Source organism: Ranitomeya imitator, chromosome 5 (genome assembly GCF_032444005.1).
Source record: "Ranitomeya imitator isolate aRanImi1 chromosome 5, aRanImi1.pri, whole genome shotgun sequence".
Taxonomy (NCBI): Eukaryota; Metazoa; Chordata; class Amphibia; order Anura; family Dendrobatidae; genus Ranitomeya; species Ranitomeya imitator.
In genome coordinates, this window is record NC_091286.1 from 244338690 (window position 1) to 244358607 (window position 19918).

The 19918-nt window shown below is 43.6% G+C and overlaps 1 protein-coding gene across 2 annotated transcripts in view; it reads left to right on the forward strand.

Moving 5' to 3' along the window:
• Positions 1 to 295: 295 nt before the first annotated feature.
• Positions 296 to 19918, forward strand: part of MED23 (mediator complex subunit 23) — a 211329-nt gene continuing 191706 nt past the window's right edge. The window contains exons 1-5 of one of the 2 annotated variants that reach the window (XM_069726015.1): positions 296 to 494; positions 4399 to 4430; positions 7969 to 8056; positions 9152 to 9276; positions 13708 to 13819. In XM_069726015.1, coding sequence (XP_069582116.1) covers positions 456 to 494; positions 4399 to 4430; positions 7969 to 8056; positions 9152 to 9276; positions 13708 to 13819 — 396 coding nt within the window. In that variant the 5' untranslated portion in view covers positions 296 to 455. The remainder of the gene's footprint in view (positions 495 to 4398; positions 4431 to 7968; positions 8057 to 9151; positions 9277 to 13707; positions 13820 to 19918) is intronic. The other variant, XM_069726014.1, reaches the window with a different exon arrangement.

The following is a 19918-nucleotide window of genomic DNA, read 5'->3' on the forward strand; positions in this document are numbered from 1 at the left end:
TCACACAGTATTGAGCAAACGAGTAACACGAAATTCCATGGTATTTTCCCTAGTGAAGGGAGTGCAGCCAGCTGGGCATGACATTGCTAAGGGCGTTAAGACACCGTGGAGCACTACAGGTCCCATCATTCCTCTCTTGGGTCCGAACTACTCGGTCCAGGCTCAGCGCGTCCGCCGCTCGCCAGTCGCCACACAGCGCGCATGCGCAGCATTTCTCACTCCCCGCCGTGGTCAGGAACCTTAGTGAGGCGGAAGTTGCCAGTTTCCGGGGGGAGTGAATTCTCGTCTGCGCTCTCTCTCTAACCCGGAGACAAAAGCCAGAACACCCCGTGCTTTCCATAATGTTGCTAGATAACACCAGCTGCTGTTTGGCGTTCTCTATAAGGTGCAGGCTGTGGTGAGGCAGGGTCGCCTGCTAGCAGCCATTTATAGCGCAGTGTTATCCTTCCGGGCACATGGAGTCCCAGCTGCAGAGCATCTTTGAGGAGGTGGTGGTAAGTGGCTCTATACTGTGGGGGCGGCTGCAGCCAGTAATGGGTTAACTGGACACCTTGACAGCTGTACTCCTAGTGGGATGAAATAGGGCTGTGCTCCCACCTACCTGGTGCATACTGCTCTGTGCCCTACAGACCCCAGCACAGCCAGAGGGGGCCACCCCCCGGTGTAAGGGGTCTGACCCTGCTGCTGGCATAGATAACACTGATGTGACCGGGGTCTCTGGGCTGGTGGATCGCCGCGCCATGTGTCGCATGAATATCGCTCTCATTGGTAGCACAGATGCACTGCTCATATAATAATGCTGCCTGCTGGGCGCAAATATACATCACAAAACACACTTTATTAAAGGGTAATTCCCAGGATTGCAACTTCTCCTCCTCTCTGTAGTTTGTCCCATAGAAAACGAATGCAGCGGAGATTGAACATGAGCACCCCCCGCTCCATTCAGCGGATCAACGAGGGTCCCTGCAGTCGAATCCTCAGTAATCGCTACATTATCCCCCCGTAATAGGTAGAAGAACCTCACAATTCTGGAAATGATCCTTTAGTGGGAGTCTGTCATCTCACAGCTACACTTCAAACTAACCACATAGCCTTGTTTAAGATGGAGCAACAATACAAATCGTACTTTGTTAGATTTGCCAATGAAGATGCCTCGCTGAACCCCTTGTCGTCTGCAAGATGCCTCGCCGCACCATTCCATCCAAGTTAAATTACTGCCTCCCCTATGTTTGACAGGACCAGCGAAGGAGCCATTTTGTATTTTCTGTCTTGCATTCGCCAATTGGGACAATAACGAGATATCAGGTTGTGCCTCTGAAATGAAGAACCCTTAGGGCAAAGAGTTGAACCTTTTTTTTTTTTTTTTTTTTATTTCCACAACACATTTCAACTCTGGACTAGCGTCTTTTTCAAGTGGTAAGGCAATTGCTTTTTTCACTTAAAGACTCTAGTCCAGCTTTGAAACGCCTTATGGAAATAAAACCTGTTCAACTCAAAATGGTCCTAAGGATTCTTCATTACGACATCCTGTTATTGACCTAATTGGTCAACTGTCCTGGAGGAAATCCTCCTCAGCCACAGGACACCAGCATCTGATAGTTTCAGGAGTTCATAGGAGTTGTGCCTGTAAACAATCTGCTCAGGTGAACATCTTTTTGTTTTACTTTCCTTTGCACTCAAATGGATATTGCCCAATGGTCTTACGCACTTTTGCTCTTCTACAGTTTCTGATTTTCAGTTTTTTGAAGTTTCCACAATCTGTGATGGTTTGGGGAGCGATGTCATCTGCTGGTGCAGGTCCACTTTTTTTTTATCAAGACCAAAGTCAGTGCGGCCGTCTACCAAGAAACTTTAGAGCACTTCATGCTTCCCTCTGCCGATCAACTTTTTGGAGATGGAATTTTCATTCTCCAGCAGGACTTGGCACCTGTCCACACTGTCAAAAGTACCAATACCTGGTTTAAAAACAACAGTATCACTGTGCTTGATTGGCCAGCAAACTCGCCTGACCTTAACCCCATAGAGAATCTATAGGGTATTGTCAGAGGAAGATGAGACACGAGACCCAACAATGCAGATGAGCTGAAGGCCGCTATCAAAGCAACCTGGGCTTCCATAACACCTCAGCAGAGCCACTGGCTGATCGCCTCCATGCCACATTGATGCAGTAATTCATGGAAAAGGAGCCCCGATCAAGTATTGAGTGCATTTACTGAACATACACTTCACTAGGCCAACATTTCGGATTTTAAAATCCTTTTTCTAGCTGGTGTTATAAAGTATTCTAATTTACTGAGATAGTGACTTTTGAGTTTTCATTGCCTGTAAGCCATAATCATCAACATTAACAGAAATAAACACTTGAAATAGATCACTCTGTTTGTAATGACTCTATATAATGAGTTTCACTTTTTGTATTGAAGAACTGAAATAAATTAACTTTTTGATGATATTCTAATTTTGTGAGAAGCACCTGTAGACGATATATAAGCCTGCTTAAAAATCCTTGTTCTCTGCAGCACATCATCCTGTGCCACTAACGTTTTTTTTTGCCCTCAGAACGATCACATCTACAATCATTCTTTGTGCTGATAATTGTGGTCAGGCTATCTTTGGGCTAGTTAATGACCACAAATCAACATTCATTTGCCACAAGCATAAGGACATATTTAAACGGCCCCATAATTAACACGTGATCATGTGGCTAACCATTCCCAATTTTCAGCCTGTCAAAATACTCTGGAAAATCCCCGAAGAATGGATCGCAATTAATACCAACATGTGACCCAATATACATCTGCACTGGATGTATGTACATTAAAAAAATGTTTTATTATTTATAAAATGTATTAATTCATATGAAATTGGTTACATTTTAATTACACTTTTTTTTTTTTTCTCCTCTTTAGTTTTCTTCTAATGTACCTGTGGTGTACACCAATATGTAATCCTGTTCTGAGATTTGACTAACCTAATATACAAAATGCTAATTGGTCAAGTGTGGTGATTCTAAAACTCGTTTAATAATCATGGTTATTGGCAGCACATCATCCTATGTAAACAGGGCATTGTGCTGCCGATAACATGATGATCAATGTGCACAGATCGATTGTATTTCTGATTGTTCTGTGCTCCTCGAATTCCGGTCACCATGTCCAAATTGGCTAATAATGTTTTTCGGCATAAAGGACCCTATATTCATGTCCTGAGAAGGAATCCACACGTGTGCAAAGGACTCAAGCTGCCTCAACTCATGGCAGATAATATAATCTATAGTCTAGATGGCATTTCTAACAGAGTTCCTGATGTTAACCATTTGATTTCCACTGTGTACCTTCGGCATTTAAATTGAATGTGCGCTGATGTCCATTTGCACTGGCTCCAATCGTGGTCGACCCATGGATTACTGTCATCTGTCCTGTGAACTTGAGCTATAAGCTAAACTCAATCAGAAACTGAGATTTTCATTGCATCCTGCGATACTGTTGTATTGCAGTACATAGTATTAGCGATTAACCCATCATAGGTTCGAGCATCCTAAAGGGACTAAAAATAAGTTTAAAAAAAAAATACTTAAAGTGGTAGCGCTGTATTTCTTAAAGAAAGGAATCAATTAACCCAGTTGCTAAGCACTGTAAACAGAAAAAAATAGCAACAGAATTTAATGTCACCAAGTTTTTTTTATTACAGTCAAAATATCGTATATGCCCAAAACTGTTACCATTAAAGACCTTACTGTGCCAAAAAAAGACCTTACTCGGCCCTATCAACAGAAGAATAAAAATGTTACCAGAAATGGCGACATAAAACAATTCTTTTTTTCCAATCATTTTGTTAAAAAAATCGATGCATATTTGGTATCCCTGTAAGGGGACTGATGTAGTCAATTGTGTTTCCAGGTAATTTTTACTGCACAATGAGCTCCATAAGAAGAAAACCCCAAAACGTATGGTGGAATTGTAATTTTTCAAACTTAAAATTTTTCCCTGTGTTTCAGTGCAATATGTGGTAAAATTAATACGGCCATTCAAAACTACAACTTGTCTCACAAAAAAAAAGAAAATCCTCACAGGCCTGTTAATGGACAAATTAAAAAGTTATTGCTCTTGAAAGAAGCCGAGGGGGAAAAAACAAGTGTGAAAATCTTCTGATCCTGAAAGGGTTAAGCACCCCACACCCCCCATTAGCTTGCACATTGCTGATCAATGGACGTTTAATGTTGGAAAGCAGTGGAAATGGGGCCCAACAGTGCGGTAAATCGCTCTGAATCCAATCTGACCTATTGTATTCTCCTAGACTTTGCAGAAATCAGACTCGCTAAATCATGTTGCCGTCATAGAGAAGTACGAGGAATACAGCAATTTAATGTTTTTTTGTTTTTTTTTTCTCCCTATATAGAAGACGGAGGTCATTGAAGAGGCCTTTGCTGGGTGAGTACCCTGCTTTTCCTGTTAGGTTTTCGGTTGCATACAAACCTATTTTCTGACAAATGACGCGTATCAGCTAGTCTGTAAAGCTCTAAGTCTATGTATGACGCGCACTTTGTTATTGCTGAATGTGATAATCATATTTGCAGCTATTTAACTCTTTTCATCTTGTATCTTGACACTCTTGTGGTAGGGCAAAGGATAAATCCCAATCTACCTTTTGTATCTGTTAGTCATGTGTGTATATCTATATATCGCTTCCAAGACACTACAGTAACAAAGTTGGGGTGCACGTACCCTAAACTCTGCCATCAGGATTTTGCTAAAAAAAATTAAAACAAAACTCTTTAAGACTTGCAACATGGGAATATCTGCCGTGGGTTGCTGCTTAGTATTACAAAGGGTGAAATACACAGTGGCTTTAACAGATTATATTGACTTCCTGCAGATTTCAAATGCACAACACTGCCAAATGTATCCAGCTAATATATTTTGCTGCATGTGACTGAGAGGTTATAATCTGAGCCCAGTATTAACACTGGAAAGCGCAGCTGATTTACTGTCCGGATTTCCACTGCATTTTACTAAGTGGAAAAGTACCCTAAAGAATAAGCAGTGTTTGCCATGACTCTCTGACGCAAGCTTTTAATACCAAGTTTGTACATATCCAGCCATTCCGGCTAATTTTTTTTTTTTTTTCAGCTGATATCAATCTGGAATTTGTCATCTGGCTTTTTCACCAGTTTTTATAGCACAAGTGAGCTGGATAGAAAAAAAAAAGTAACTTTGCTTCAGATGAATATGAACGATCTCCTAACATACTATGGGATCCACACTAAAGATAAGAAAATAAATCCAAATGGTGTGTAGGACCTCTGGGTATAAAGATGCACAGTCACTTAGAAATCTGATAAATGTCCAATATCAAAAACTTGCAGTAATGCCATGTGGGTAGAGGCCTGAGAGGAGGGGTTGTTGTAAAAGTAATGCCAATTGGAATAGGGAGGTAAACTACATCACAACCTCACGGTGCAGATAACTAAAGAATTTATGCAAGATTATTACCCGTTTCTACGGCTGTCTGAAGGGAGCACTCCGCACACTTGTTCAGATTCTAGAGTCTCGACAAAGGTGTAGAAGTACCGTATGGTATGGATACTGGTACAGAATTGCTGAGAAACCAGTTGGTGCACGTGGTGACGAGGTTCTGTTAGGCTGCTTATGTAACACCCCAGGTTCCTGGTTGTTACAGCGGCATTGCTTTCCTCACGGGGAGAGTGATGTCAATCTTGGAAGCGAGGACGGATCTCTTATCAGGTAATCACAAGCATGCTACATGTTCATACTCCAGGCCAGAAGGGGGAGCTCTGATCCAGCTTGTTGGTTATATATATATATATATATATATATATATATATATATATATATATTTATTTCTGGTCTGGAGGGAAAGAGTTCAGTAGCGCAGGAGAGTGAAGAAATGGGGGGGTTAGCTGTGACTGAGCTACCTCCCCATTGAGCGCAGACACCAGTAGCCCGAAGACCATGGTTGTGAAGGACTCCATATTTCACAGCAGAAACTGGCAGAACAGCTGGATTACAAGTCACCTGTCCGCCCTTACACCTGAGGACACAGTAGCGCATAGAGCCCGAGTCGTGATAGAGATCCTGTAAAAAGGCTCAAGCTACCTGTCGTACGGGAGTGTCCTACCAACCCGGAGGACAGAGAGAACATGAGGACCTGGTGAGAGGATTAAGGCAGCAAGGGACTACACCACAGCGCTAGAGGGAAGGCTTCTAACCCCACCTAGTAAGGGGACTCCCAACACGCTTCCAAGCTGGCCGGGCCACATGAATATTCGTGATCCAGTACCCTGGACTGCGGCTGCCTGAATCCAACAGTAAAAAGGTAAAGCGACTGCAACCCTGTGTCCTCCTTGCTATACCACCCACCATCTTTATACACCAGGAGCCCTGGGGACCCAGCTTCACCTGTGGGAAGCCATACCATCCCTGCTGCCACAACATCACCCCAGAGGACCCCCTTTATGCAGCATCTGGCACCTCTGACTGAGAACCACAGGTGGTGTCACAAACTTTATTCCATTTCAAAAACCTGACCACCACATCCAAACATAGACTCAGTGTGAACAGGTGCTGAACCTAGAGTCGCCAACTCGTATATAGTTAAGTAAATAAGGCAGCACACTGCAGCGCTAGAACATACAAACTTGAAAAACGAAATTTGAACTGCATTACTGCACTAGAAATATGAAAAATGAGAGCGTTTAGCGCATAAAAATGGCCAATTTTATGTGTACCTGGTAGCCCCTTTACGGCATCTCTCTTATACCAGGTCCTACACTTGCCTTACCTCGCTGAGAATAAACGTCTCCATCTGAATGGGTGCATGTGAAACCTCTTCCTAGACTAAAATTCTCTCTCTCTGTGGAGGGGTATTGGACCTGCTGTAATAAAACACCTGTGGCTAGGAGGCGGAGTGCACGATCAGAAGGCTAGACGCGCTAAACGCTCTCATTTTTCATATTTCTAGTGCAGTAATGCAGTTCAAATTTCGTTTTTCAAGTTTGTATGTTCTAGCGCTGCAGTGTGCTGCCTTATTTACTTAACAAACTTTATTCCAAACCCTCTTTAAAGACCTTTTACTTGGGCACCCAGGGCCACGGACCGGATCACCACCACCGTGACACATCCCCTTTAAGTACCGGACCCGGTATCTAGTACCCCACGGCCCTGGCGGGAGTTCCACTTTGCACAAGCCGTGATATAGAGCCTCCGGCTTAGCGGAGAGCCTCACATGGGTTGCGGGATATGAAAAGTTTAAATGAAACTGCCGTGCTTGTAGCCCCCTAATTCACCCTATCATCGGAGGCTGTACCACAGCTCGTGCAAACATGCGCTCCCAGGACTTCGACACCACATGCGCTAGCTGGTTTCTCAGTCATTCCGCTCCAGTATCCATACCATACGGCACTTCTTCTACACCTTTGTGGAGACTCGGGAATCGGAATAGGTGTGCGGAGTGCTCCCTTCATACAGCTGTAGAAACAGGAAATAATCTTGCATAACTAAAGAAATTATCTGCACCGTGAGGTTGTGCTGCAGTTTACCTCCCTATTGAAATTAGCGTTACTTTTCCTTATACAACAACCCCTCTTTTACTGCAGGCCTCTACACACGTGTGGTAACGCCGCATATTTTTGATATTGGACATTTTGTATTAGATATCTAAGTGACTGTGCATCTTTATACCCTGGGGCCCTAAGCGCCGTTTGAATTTATTCTCTATTTTTGGATTTTTTGACAACCGGTGGTAGTTGTCCACCAAACAAGGCAGTTAAGATCAGGCTACATTGTTAAGCTTTTGTTAGATTTTCACTGGTATTGATTATTTTGATCTGATTTGTCATTTGTGACGTGAAAGGGAAAAGAAATTGACACCTAAAATCTGTATCAAATGCTCATGTGTAAATTAGATGTAACTCTCTGCAGTGTTTAACTAGTGTTCCTATTTCTGCAGTATGTTTATGGACACACCAGAAGATGAAAAGACAAAGCTGATCAGCTGCCTTGGCGCATTTAGACAGTTCTGGGGAGACCTTCCTCAGGTATGAAGTCCTCATCCCATAAAGTTCTGCTGCAATTTGAGGAATCAATTTGGTACACAAAAACCTAACCATTTCAGGAACTATTGAGATGTTTCCTTCTCCCACAATTTAAGAACATGGACTACAACCTGCTGACAGATTCCCTTTAACTTGATTGTTCCAATAGCAGCATTTATCTACCCATAGAATAAGAGAAACCTATTGATTACTGTATATCTTGCACCTGCGACCGTGTCCCCCATATAAAGTGAGGAATAGTCATGCATGGCTGTGACATTCATTGCCTACATGAATGATTGAGATGGCAAAGTACTGCACCAACCTCTTAAAACATGGGCAACAAAAGGGGATTTCCCCTGTTGAGGGTCAATAATCATTCAGCGTGTGGTGCCAGATAGTTGGAGCACTTAAAGGGTTATTTCTATCTCCGATTTTCATGAACTGTAATAACTCTGTCCTGCTTCAGACCACAGAAGGTGGGGCTATGGAAACAGTCAGCTGTGATTCTTCTTTTAGAACTCCAGAAGAAATGAATGGGTGTTAAAAAACCAGAGTGCTGCTGAACCTAGTTTTTCCCTCGGTGCCACCTTCTGTGTCCAAGGTCCAAACAAGGATATTCTTGTCTTGGCCATGAAAGGCTTTCATGGGAATAACCGTTCTCGTCATTACTTGTACATGTAACAGTTGTATTTTGTGGGCTCTGAAAAATACATGAAGCAGAGGTACATTTCTTATGTCCCATAATATAAATATCACTTTAAGAAGCAAGTATTGTTTACTCTCCAGCGAGAAGCCCCATGGTATAGAAGAAACATTAGATTTCTTATGTGGAAAGGGAATCTTAAATTTGACTTGTTTTATAAGAAACCCACCATGATCAGCTAAACATGTATTTAAATAAAGTAGTCCCCCTTTTAAAATATATTATACATAAAAAAAAAAAAGTGTGTTTTCTCCTTATTTAACAAGGTGGACTACTTCATTTAAAAAGGGGTTGTCCAGGTAGTGATATGTTCTTTGCAAGTTCTTCTTTCACAACTGCTATTGGCAATATACACGTCACTAACTGATTATTTGATGTGGTTTATACTTCAGGATTCTCATGAGCAATGCGTCCAATGGATTGTAAGGTTCGTACATGGGCAACATAGTCCAAAAAGAATCTCCTTCCTGTATGACTGTCTGGCCATGGCTGTGGAAACCTCTGTTCTACCTCCAAGGTTTGTGACTGATTTGATGAAACATTTCTTTTAACCTTATAGTTATTGTGTAATTATAACCATAATGTAATGCTGTACTTGCCCTTAATTTGATCAAGCATTCATTGGATTCATCTATTAATTCTGAACACCCTGAAGCTCCCTTGGGCCCCGATTCCTTAAGACTGGTGTTTCGTACACCAGTCTTAATGAGGGAAATCGGCTGTGATAATCTGACGTCCTGTCTGTTTCCTATTTATTTCTTATATAAATTTTCCCTGTTCAGGAGCTGCGGTATGATCAGACCATGTCCCTGTACGGTCAGACACATCCATTACACAGCACACAGCAGGGGCACATTTATAAGATTATCTCAGCACAGGAGCATTTTCTTTAAACACATCCAATTGTGGAAGTTATTATTATTCCAAGATTGATTAAAGTTAACTTTGTCATGGGAAAACCGCTTTAATGATGTAATGAATCTGCATGTGAAACAAATAGCAGCATGCACTAGTTTCTTTCTAAAATCAGAAGAGACTCAGCCATTCTTCGGGTGCGCCAAAAAAAAAAAAAAAAAAATCGGATGCCGTACTGAGCTACAGTATAAAATCCGATTTATTTCTTTGCGGATAAATTTCATTTGTGTAACACAAACTGTAAACGCCAGTGTGACCTTACACTTGATGCAACTTGGTGAGCTTCATTTTGGGACTGCTTGATTTGTAATGAGAATGTGCCTTCTGGTGTGCTAAAGAAGCTGTCTGAGACGGCTGGTCGCATGATCCAGGAGAGGACGGGAACAGGACTGCACACTGCAGACAACATAACACTGATGATAGTGTTCTCCTTTTATGGCTTACCTTTCTAAATCATATATACTGCTGTTTTCATTTGGTTAGATCTATTTCTTATTTGTTTGACTCTTATGTCAACTGCCTCTCCCTTCTACTATAATAATAATAATAATAATTTTTATTTATATAGCGCCAACATATTCCGCAGCGCTTTACAAATTATAGAGGGGACTTGTACATACAATAGACATTACAGCATAACAGAAATACAGTTCAAAACAGATACCAAGAGGAGTGAGGGCCCTGCTCGTAAGCTTACAAACTATGAGGAAAAGGGGAGACACGAGAGGTGGATGGTAACAATTGCTATAGTTATTCGGACCAGCCATAGTGTAAGGCTTGGGTGTTCATGTAAAGCTGCGTGAACCAGTTAATTAATTTTTTTTTTTTTTTTTTTAATATAGGCCACACAGGGATCGTTAGGTTAATGCATTGAGGCGGTAGGCCAGTCTGAACAAATGAGTTTTTAGGGCACGCTTAAAACTGTGGGGATTGGGGATTAATCGTATTATCCTAGGTAGTGCATTCCAAAGAATCGGCGCAGCACGTGTAAAGTCTTGGAGACGGGAGTGGGAGGTTCTGATTATTGAGGATGCTAACCTGAGGTCATCAGCGGAGCGGAGGGCACGGGTAGGGTGGTAGACTGAGACCAGAGAGGAGATGTAGGGTGGTGCTGAGCCATGGAGTGCTTTGTGGATGAGGGTAGTAGTTTTGTACTGGATTCTTGAGTGGATGGGTAACCAGTGTAATGACTGGCACAAGGTAGAGGCATCGGTGTAACGGTTGGTGAGGAATATGATCCTGGCAGCAGCATTCAGGACAGATTGGAGCGGGGAGAGTTTGGTAAGAGGGAGGCCGATTAGTAGAGAGTTACAATAGTCCAGACGAGAATGAATAAGTGAAACAGTAAGAGTTTTTGCAGAGTCGAAAGTAAGAAAAGGGCGAATTCTAGAAATGTTTTTGAGATGCAGGTAAGAAGAGCGAGCCAGTGATCGGATGTGGGGGGTGAATGAAAGGTCAGAATCAAGGATGACCCCAAGGCAGCGGGCATGTTGCTTTGGAGTAATGGTGGAACCGCAAACGGAGATGGCAATGTCAGGCAAAGGTAGGTTAGTAGAGGGAGAAAACACGAGGAGTTCAGTTTTTGACAGGTTTAGTTTCAGATAGAGGGAGGACATGATGCTAGAGACAGCGGTAAGACAATCACTGGTGTTTTCTAATAAGGCAGGCGTGAGATCAGGAGAAGAAGTGTATAGTTGGGTGTCGTCAGCATAGAGATGGTACTGGAAGCCAAATCTACTGATTGTTTGTCCAATAGGGGCAGTATACAAAGAGAAGAGGAGGGGGCCTAGGACTGATCCTTGAGGAACCCCAACAGTAAGGGGAAGGTGAGAGGAGGAGGAACCAGCGAAACATACAGTGAAGGATCGGTCAGAGAGATAGGAGGAGAACCAGGAGAGAACGGTGTCCTTGAGGCCGATGGAGCGGAGCATAGTGAGGAGGAGCTGATGATCCACAGTATCAAATGCTGCAGAGAGATCCAAGAGAATTAGCATGGAGTAGTGACCATTAGATTTAGCTGTTAGTAGGTCATTAGAGACTTTAGTGAGGGCAGTTTCAGTAGAGTGTAAAGAGCGGAAACCAGATTGAAGAGGGTCGAGAAGAGAGTTATCTGAGAGATAGCGGGTAAGACGGGAGTGGACCAGGCGTTCGAGGAGTTTAGAGATGAAGGGAAGATTAGAGACAGGTCTATAATTAGCGGCACAGTTTTGGTCGAGGGATGGTTTTTTAAGTAATGGATGTATGATGGCATGCTTAAATGAGGAGGGAAAAATACCGGAAGTGAGGGAAAGGTTGAATATTTTTGTTAGGTGAGAGGTGACAGCCGGGGAAAGGGACTGGAGGAAATGTGACGGAATGGGGTCACTGGTGCAAGTGGTCGGGCGAGAAGATGCAAGGAGCCTGCTTACTTCTTCTTCTGTAACTGGTTCAAAGTCAGAGAGTGAACTAGATGCAGTGGGGGAGGGAGGACAGTGCATGGTATGAAGAGATTGGGAGATGATTTCCTGTCGAATATGGTCAATTTTTTCTTTGAAGTAATTGGCCAGATTGTCAGCACGGAGATCCGTGGTTGGGGCCTGCGCTCTTGGGTTGAGTAGGGACTGGAACGTGTCAAAGAGACGTTTAGGGTTATTGGACAGGGAGGTGATGAGGGTGTTGAAGTAGGTTTGTTTGGAGAGGTGAAGGGCAGAATTGTATGTCTTTAGCATGAACTTATAATGGATGAAATCTTCGGGTAGATTAGATTTTCTCCACAGACGTTCTGCGCACCTGGAGCACCGCTGCAGGAAACGTGTTTGCAGCGTGTGCCACGGTTGTTGCCGTCTGTGCCGAGTTGTTTTATGTATAGGAGGAGCAGCTTCATCCAGGGCACTTTGCAGGGTTTCATTGTAATGCTTCAGAGCAGAATCAGGACATGAAATGGAGGAGATTGGGGCCAATGAGGACTGCAAGTTCTTCATAAGTTCCTGGGTGTTAATGGCCTGTATGTTTCTATAAGTGTGGAAAGTGGGGGTGACCTGAGCGGGATGGCAGTTCTTGATAGAGAATGAAAGAAGGTGGTGGTCAGAGAGTGGGAGAGGGGAGTTTGTGAAATCATCCACTGAGCAAAGCCGGGAGAAGACCAAGTCAAGGGAGTTTCCATCTTCATGTGTTGGCGAGTTAGTATGCTGCGAGAGGCCGAAAGAGGAGGTTAGAGCCAAAAGGTGAGAAGCAGATGGGGAGAGGGGAGAGGCAATAGGGATGTTGAAATCACCCATGATAAGGGTGGGGGGTGTCACAGGAAAGAAAGTGTGGAAGCCAGGTGGCAAGGTGATCCAGGAACTGATGAGAGGGGCCGGGAGGACGATACACCACCACCACTCGCATGGAGAAGGGGACGTAGAGTCTGACCACATGGTCTACTGCTGTCATGTCGTGGGGATACCATGACAGTGGGCCCGGAAGAACGCAGCATCTGGTCACCTGAACTCCTGCACTGGTTAGAACTGCTTTACCATCATACTAACTAGTGCAGATTTTGCTAGGGTTAATCAGTTCCTTATGCTTGACATTGGCATTTGGGAATTTCTAGTAGTAGTTAATTCTGCCTGGTTTGGAGTTGGAGGAGATGTTTGGAGAGTTGTTCTGGTGATTTCTACATGGAGTGTGTTAGCATGTTCCACCTCATCCTCTCCAATTTGATTTCACCTACCTTACCCTTCCCTGTGTTCCACTCCGTTGTTTGGCGAGTGTATTTTGTATGATTGCAGTATTCATTTATCCCTGTTTGTCTTCCCTTGTCTGTCTGGTTAGTGTTACCCTATACACTTTGGGCTCACACCATCCTGGGTGGGGGTGGGAACAGATAGGGGTAACTCATGAGCGTAACAAGGCATGTGACTCCATGTGTCCAGGTTAATATGGGGGATAGGGATAGACTAGGGTGAACCCTAGCGTGAGAGATAAGGAAAGAGCCCCTTTCAACGAGAATTCCTGCAACAGTACCGTGACATTTCATATGCTAAAATCCTTATTATATTTGCTTTCTTCTCAGGATGGTGTGTGAGACTTTAGTAAACTCTGATGCATTGGAATGGGAAAGAACGCAACTTTGGGTCTTGACATTTAAGCTTATCCTGAAAATCATAGGTGGTGTTGATTATAAGGTATGTACACCTCACCCAGATTTCAGATTTTGTTTATTTTTGAGTACACTAACTAGGGAAAGTTCTTAAATGGTATTGCGGAAACTTTGTGCATGTGTTTTACTGCAAGAAATGTAAAGTAAAACTATTATGCCATGGTGACAGAACATTCACAGAAATTGGCTGTTACTAAATTCTGGCATCTCATGGTAACAGTTGATGTCAGAGAGAACTCCGATGCCGGACTTTGAAGTCTGTAGTGACCAGGGGACCAACGTGGTGCAGATGGGTTGCCAAAGCTGCCTGCAGTCTATTTAAAGCATGGCCTAAAAGTATGCAAGTTTAAGGCATAATATATTGCAAAAAGCATAAGTATTGTGACAATTATAGATGTGACCACAGGATTACTGTACATATTTACCCTCCTACTGAAAGAAAAAAATAACTAAAATACAAAGAAAACCTCTTTGATGTTGCTGCCTCCTTCACATAAGTTGAAATCAGTTGGTTATATGCTCCTCAGAATGGCTCCAATATAGGTTGTCTTGCAAAAAAAGGGTCCTCGTATAGCTACATGACAAACCAGCACTTTTAAAAGCAGGATCTATGTGTGCTAATAAACAAAGGGAATGTGCACAAGATCAGTATCTGCAACAGAAAAGTACTGCAGATGTGCTGGTGGTAAACATGCTTCATAAAATATATACTAGATGGTGGCCCAATTCTAACGCATCGGGTATTCCAGAATATGTATGTAGTTTATTTATGAAGATTCCCACGCAGTATATAGCACAGCCCACGCAGTATATAGCACAGCCCACGTATATAGCACTGTGGGCACCATACCCCTGTCAAAAAAAACAATTAAAATAAAAAATAGTTATACTCCCTTTCCGTCGGCCCCCGGATCCAGCCCAGGTCTTTAGCGATGCTCCTCGCGACGCTCCGTTCCCAGTAATGCCTTGCGTCAATTACACGTGTTGATGTAGCGGTCTCGCCAGACCGCTACGTCATTGCCGCAATGCATTCTTGGGACTGGAGCGGGACAGGCGGAAGGTGAGAATATAATGAATTTTTTTTTTTTTTTTATTAACATTATGTTTTTACTATTGATGCTGCATAGGCAGCATCAATAGTAAAAAGTTGGTCACACTTACAGGGTTAATGGCAGCGTTAACGGACTGAGTTACACCGCATTATGCCGTGGTGTAACAGTCTGTTTAACGTACTGCTTAAACCCTATGTGGCCGCTGACTGGAGGGGAGTAGGGAGGGGCCAATTTGCGGCCAGACTGTGCCTGTCGCTGATTGGTCGCGGCCAGCCGGCTGCGACCAATCAGCGACCCGGGATTTCCGCGACCGGCACACAGAAGTTAGACAAACAGATAGAAGTACCCCTTAGACAATTAGATATAGATATATGTGGAAACTGGTAGAAAAAATGAGCACTCAGCAATCATGATTAGACCCGTAGAAGCTCAGGAGAGCGAAACGGCCGTCGTCACTAGGATCCACAGGTTCTCCCTGCCATATCCTGCTATTTTATACTGAAGCCTTAATAAAAAGAGGATAATTTTGTACGAATGGTGAGTGCTCATTTTTTCTACCAGTTTCCACAGTTGCCAGTTTTGTCTTTTTCCTGTGAGCACCCGTATTTCGTTGTGGCTTTATAACGCCGTCCAGTCCGCAATTCATGGACAAGTAAGGGGTGTTTCTATAAGCTGATTGTGCGCTACACTTTTTTCTTCTTTTCTTGGTTATTAGATATAGATATATACTTGACGCATAACAATTCTTTCAGCTTTTTTTTTTTTTTTTAAGCTTTTTACCCATTAAAATGAGTAATATCAAAAAATAATATATTTAAGAAAAATAGGAACAGTACAAATCCTTTACTTATCTTTGGGTGCAAAGCCTCCAGACAACCTGTCCACTGATTGTCCCAAGTCCATACAATTCAAAAAAGCAGGCAGCATTCCATATTCTTTGAATAATGTGCAGGTATTATTCAAACCCACATGTCTGGGCAAAGTTTCGGCTCTAAATGAGCCTTTCTCAAGCTTTAGAAAGGCTCATTTAGAGCCGAAACGTTGCCCAGACATGTGGGTTTGAATAATACCTGCACATTATTCAAAGGATATGGAGTGCTGCCTGCTGTTTTGAAATAAATATATATTTTTATTACCCATTTTAATGGGTAAAATGCTTCAAAAAACGCTGAAAGAATTGATATGCATCAAGTCTGCAACAGAAGAAATAAGCAGCATGTGCATAAGGTTTCAGAAATCTTATTAACCTTGCAGGGGCAGTAAAGTGATGCGTTTTTCATGAAAAAAATAAAATAAAGTGAAGTGTGCATTGCCTAACTAACCCTTTAACACACAAAAAAAATGTAATTTGAACAGCTAACATGTGCCCCGAACAGCCGAGGGCAGAATCGCAATCCACCCACGGCTGTTTACTCGTTAAATGCCGCTGTCAAGTCCTGACCGGCATTTAACAAGCGCTGCCCACCGGTGACCCCAACCCCCCCACTGGTATGACAACCAGATGTCTCCCAGAGATCTGTGGCTGTCACTGCCGGCTTTCTGTGAGCGCCGCCCAGAGGTCGGCACTCATAGCAGGTGAGTAATTCAGCACCTATGTGATGCTGAGCAGATCAGTTTATGGCAGCTTCTGGTCTCCCATGGTGACTATTGAAGCATGCTAAAAATTTTCAAAAAAAAAAAAAAGCCCTCACATAACCATATTGACCAAAAATAAAAAAATTATGGCTCTGGGAGGAAGAGAAGGAAAAAAATGAAAATGCAAAACCAAAAATACATCTGGTCGTAAAGTGGTTAAACGGTCATCTCTTTCTGCAAAAAAACAAAAACAAACCCTCACGCCTCTCTGGGGAAAACTTAAAGTTATAGGGACAGGATTATGCAAAGCCTAATTAAATTTAGTAAAAAAAAAAAAAATGTAATCAATAAATAATGTGCAAAGCAAAATAAGGTAAAATTACTGTAATTGTACTGACATGAGGAAGAAAGCGACTTATCGCTCTTACTTCCCGGTAAATAAGGAAGAGAAACCTTTCCATTCCTGATATACTGTTTTTTGTTTTGTTTTTTTGTTTTGTTTTTTTGTCCATTCTGCATCTGAAAAATCTGAATAAGGGTATGTGCACACGTCAGGTTTTTTTCCTGACAAAATCCGGAGATTTCTGGCAGAAAATCGCGTTTTTTTTCCGCGCGGATTTCTCGCGTTTTTTGCGCGGATTTTTTGCGTTTTTTTTTTTTTTTTTTTTTTTTTCCTGAATGCATGAAATCCGCAAAAAATCCGCAAAAAGAATGAGCATGGCCATTCTTTTTGCGGATTGCGTTTTTTTTGCGGAAAAAAACTCATACATCTACACAAAAAATGTGGAATGCATTCTAAATGATAGGATGCATAATTTGAGCGTTTTTATAGCGAAATTCCGCCAAAAAAACGCGAAAAATCCGGACGTGTGCACATACCCTAAAAGCGATCAAAAAATTTTTTTTCTAACCCAACATGATGCCAACAAAAATGTAGGTGGTGATGTTTTTATTTTTTCCTTCTTATGTAGTGTTAAGAGGAGCAAAACCTAAAACCTATATAAATCTGGTTTTGCCGGAGTTGTGCTGATCCAAAGAACAAAGCTGTCTTATCACTTATGCCACATGGTGATCAGTGAAAAAAGTGAAGGGAAAAAAAAAACCTTTTGATTACTGCTTGTTTGTTCATTCTGCCTCCCAAAAATTAGGATATGACTCGGTTGCCATTTATCCTGTGCTGTATGCATCAGGATTTCTATTTCAATCCCCCAGCGTGGTCTCCTCCTTTTTAGACCTCTGTGTGTGTGTGTGTGTGTGTGTGTTGTCAACCACAGATGTGTGCATGCCTATAAGGATGGGTAACTTGCCCCTTCTGTCAGAGTAGTGGATGGTTCAGTCATGTGCTTCATAGGAATCACGTTTTTTTTTTTTTTTTGCGATCTGGACAAACTTGGGCTTATCATGCGTCTGGGAATCTGCCTGAAAATGATGCACGCCAGAGTATGCGTTCACTCTGTCGGCACCATTATAGACTATGGGCCATCCGCATATATGCTAGTCACATTTTTCAGGGGAATTTGGACATAAGCACAGACGGAACCAATGAACTGATGCCAAAACGCAGTGTGATAGCATCCCGATGCTAAGAGCCCACTTTAAGGGTACTTGTTCCCAGAAGCACAAGCTGGTTACAATATATTGGGCACTGCAATGGAATATTTGCAATTTTCCCTCTAAAGCATCAACTATGACCTAATTTCTGGAAAATGCTCGAAAGGTCCAAATGATTATTACTACACCTTTTAAATGGATTTCTTTATCACCTCTCATTGGGGGACACAGGAACCATGGGTGTATGCTGCTGCCACTAGGAGGCTGACACTATGCAAATAAAAAAGTTAGCTCCTCCTCTGCAGTGTACACCCCACCGACTGGCATTATACTCTTCAGTTTAGCTTAGTGTCAGTAGGAGGTGGACATGGGTCTTTCATTAGACCCTTATCTACCTCATTGTGCGTCGTTTCCTTTCAGGTTTTTCCGGAGGGATACAGGGTGAACAGTCACACCTGTAGTCCCACTATGCGGACTATGAGTACGGTGTGTACTGCCACCCCGTATCCTCATAGATCCCTCTCCAGGACCAAGATCCTAGCACACAAGCGTGCTCAGAAGTCCGGTCCTGCGGCGCACTGTTCACCGCTGCGGCCCTTCCATGCCGGTCACTGACCGCTAATTTAGGCTCCGGCTTCTGCCTGGGCCTACTTCCGGTGCCGGACTCCGCCCCCTTTCCTTGTTCGTCGGGCGGGCTTTTCTCCTGCCCGACAATTTCACTGAGAACCGCCTTTTCTCCTCCCACCGGCGCCATCTTAGGACTCCTGAACCACGAGTTCCCTCCTCCACAATAACAGTGTGATATAGTACAGTGGTAAGGTGTGCAGGCTTGCAAACGGAGAGCTGTGAGTTCGAACCCCAGTAATGAAAGTTAATTTTAAGCAGCGCAGATCGATCAAGATTACGGCAGCAGGCCTTACCTCCCTCCTGCCTATGTGTCTATTTCTCGCCGGAGGTCCATACCATCTAGCCGGACAGCTTCCTCCGGATTTCGTCTGCTGTAAGTAGCTCTGCACTGCAGACTAACACTCCGCTGTGTCAGTCCTGCAGCAACCCGATTGTTCCCACCGCCCAGGATCCCCCAGTCGATCCGCCCCAGAGTGATACCCCCATCCCAGGCTGGGCTTCCTCTGTCACAATCGGTGGCCGATTTAACACGGGTGTCTCAAACCCTGGTGTCCGTGCCGGATCGATTACCCATGCAGCCCCCCGCAGTAGTCAGCGGGTCGCAGGAGCCGCCGTCCGAGCCCTCCTTGATAAGCCGCAAAAGGTCCAGACAAGAACGTCGGTCTGAGTCCTCTTCTCGCTCCATCTCGCCACACGGCCCAGATCCACCTCGGCATGACTCTCGGCAAGACTCCAGCCCAACTCCCAGGTTGGGCGGCCGTCTTCTCTTTTTCAGGGAAGTCTGGTTTTCCACAGTAGAGGACGCATGGGTCAGGGAAGTTGTATCCTCGGGATACGAGATAGAGTTCGTTTCACGACCCCGGGATCGTTTCTTCGATTCCCGTCCTCCAAGAGATCCCACTCTAGTTCCGGGCTTCTTCTCTTCTCAAAGCCGGGGTAATCGTTCCCGTCCCAGAAAAAGAACGGTTCACGGGTTTCTACTCGAACCCTTTTTGTGGTACTGAAAAAGGACGGCAAGGTTCGCCCCACTCTGGACCTCAAATTGCTGAACAGGAGAGTTCGTCTGAGACACTTCAGGATGGAATCCTTTCGTTCAGTAATTGCTTCCATGGAGGCCCAGTAATTTCTGTGCTCAATAGACATCCAGGACGCCTACCTCCATGTCCCGATATTTCCCGGACAGCACCGATTCCTGCGCTTTGCAGTGCAACAAGAACATTTTCAGTTCGTCGCCCTGCCGTTCGGTCTTGCAACCGCTCCAAGGGTGTTCACGAAGATCATGGCGGCGCTGATGGCCATCTTGAGAGTCAGAGGCCTGG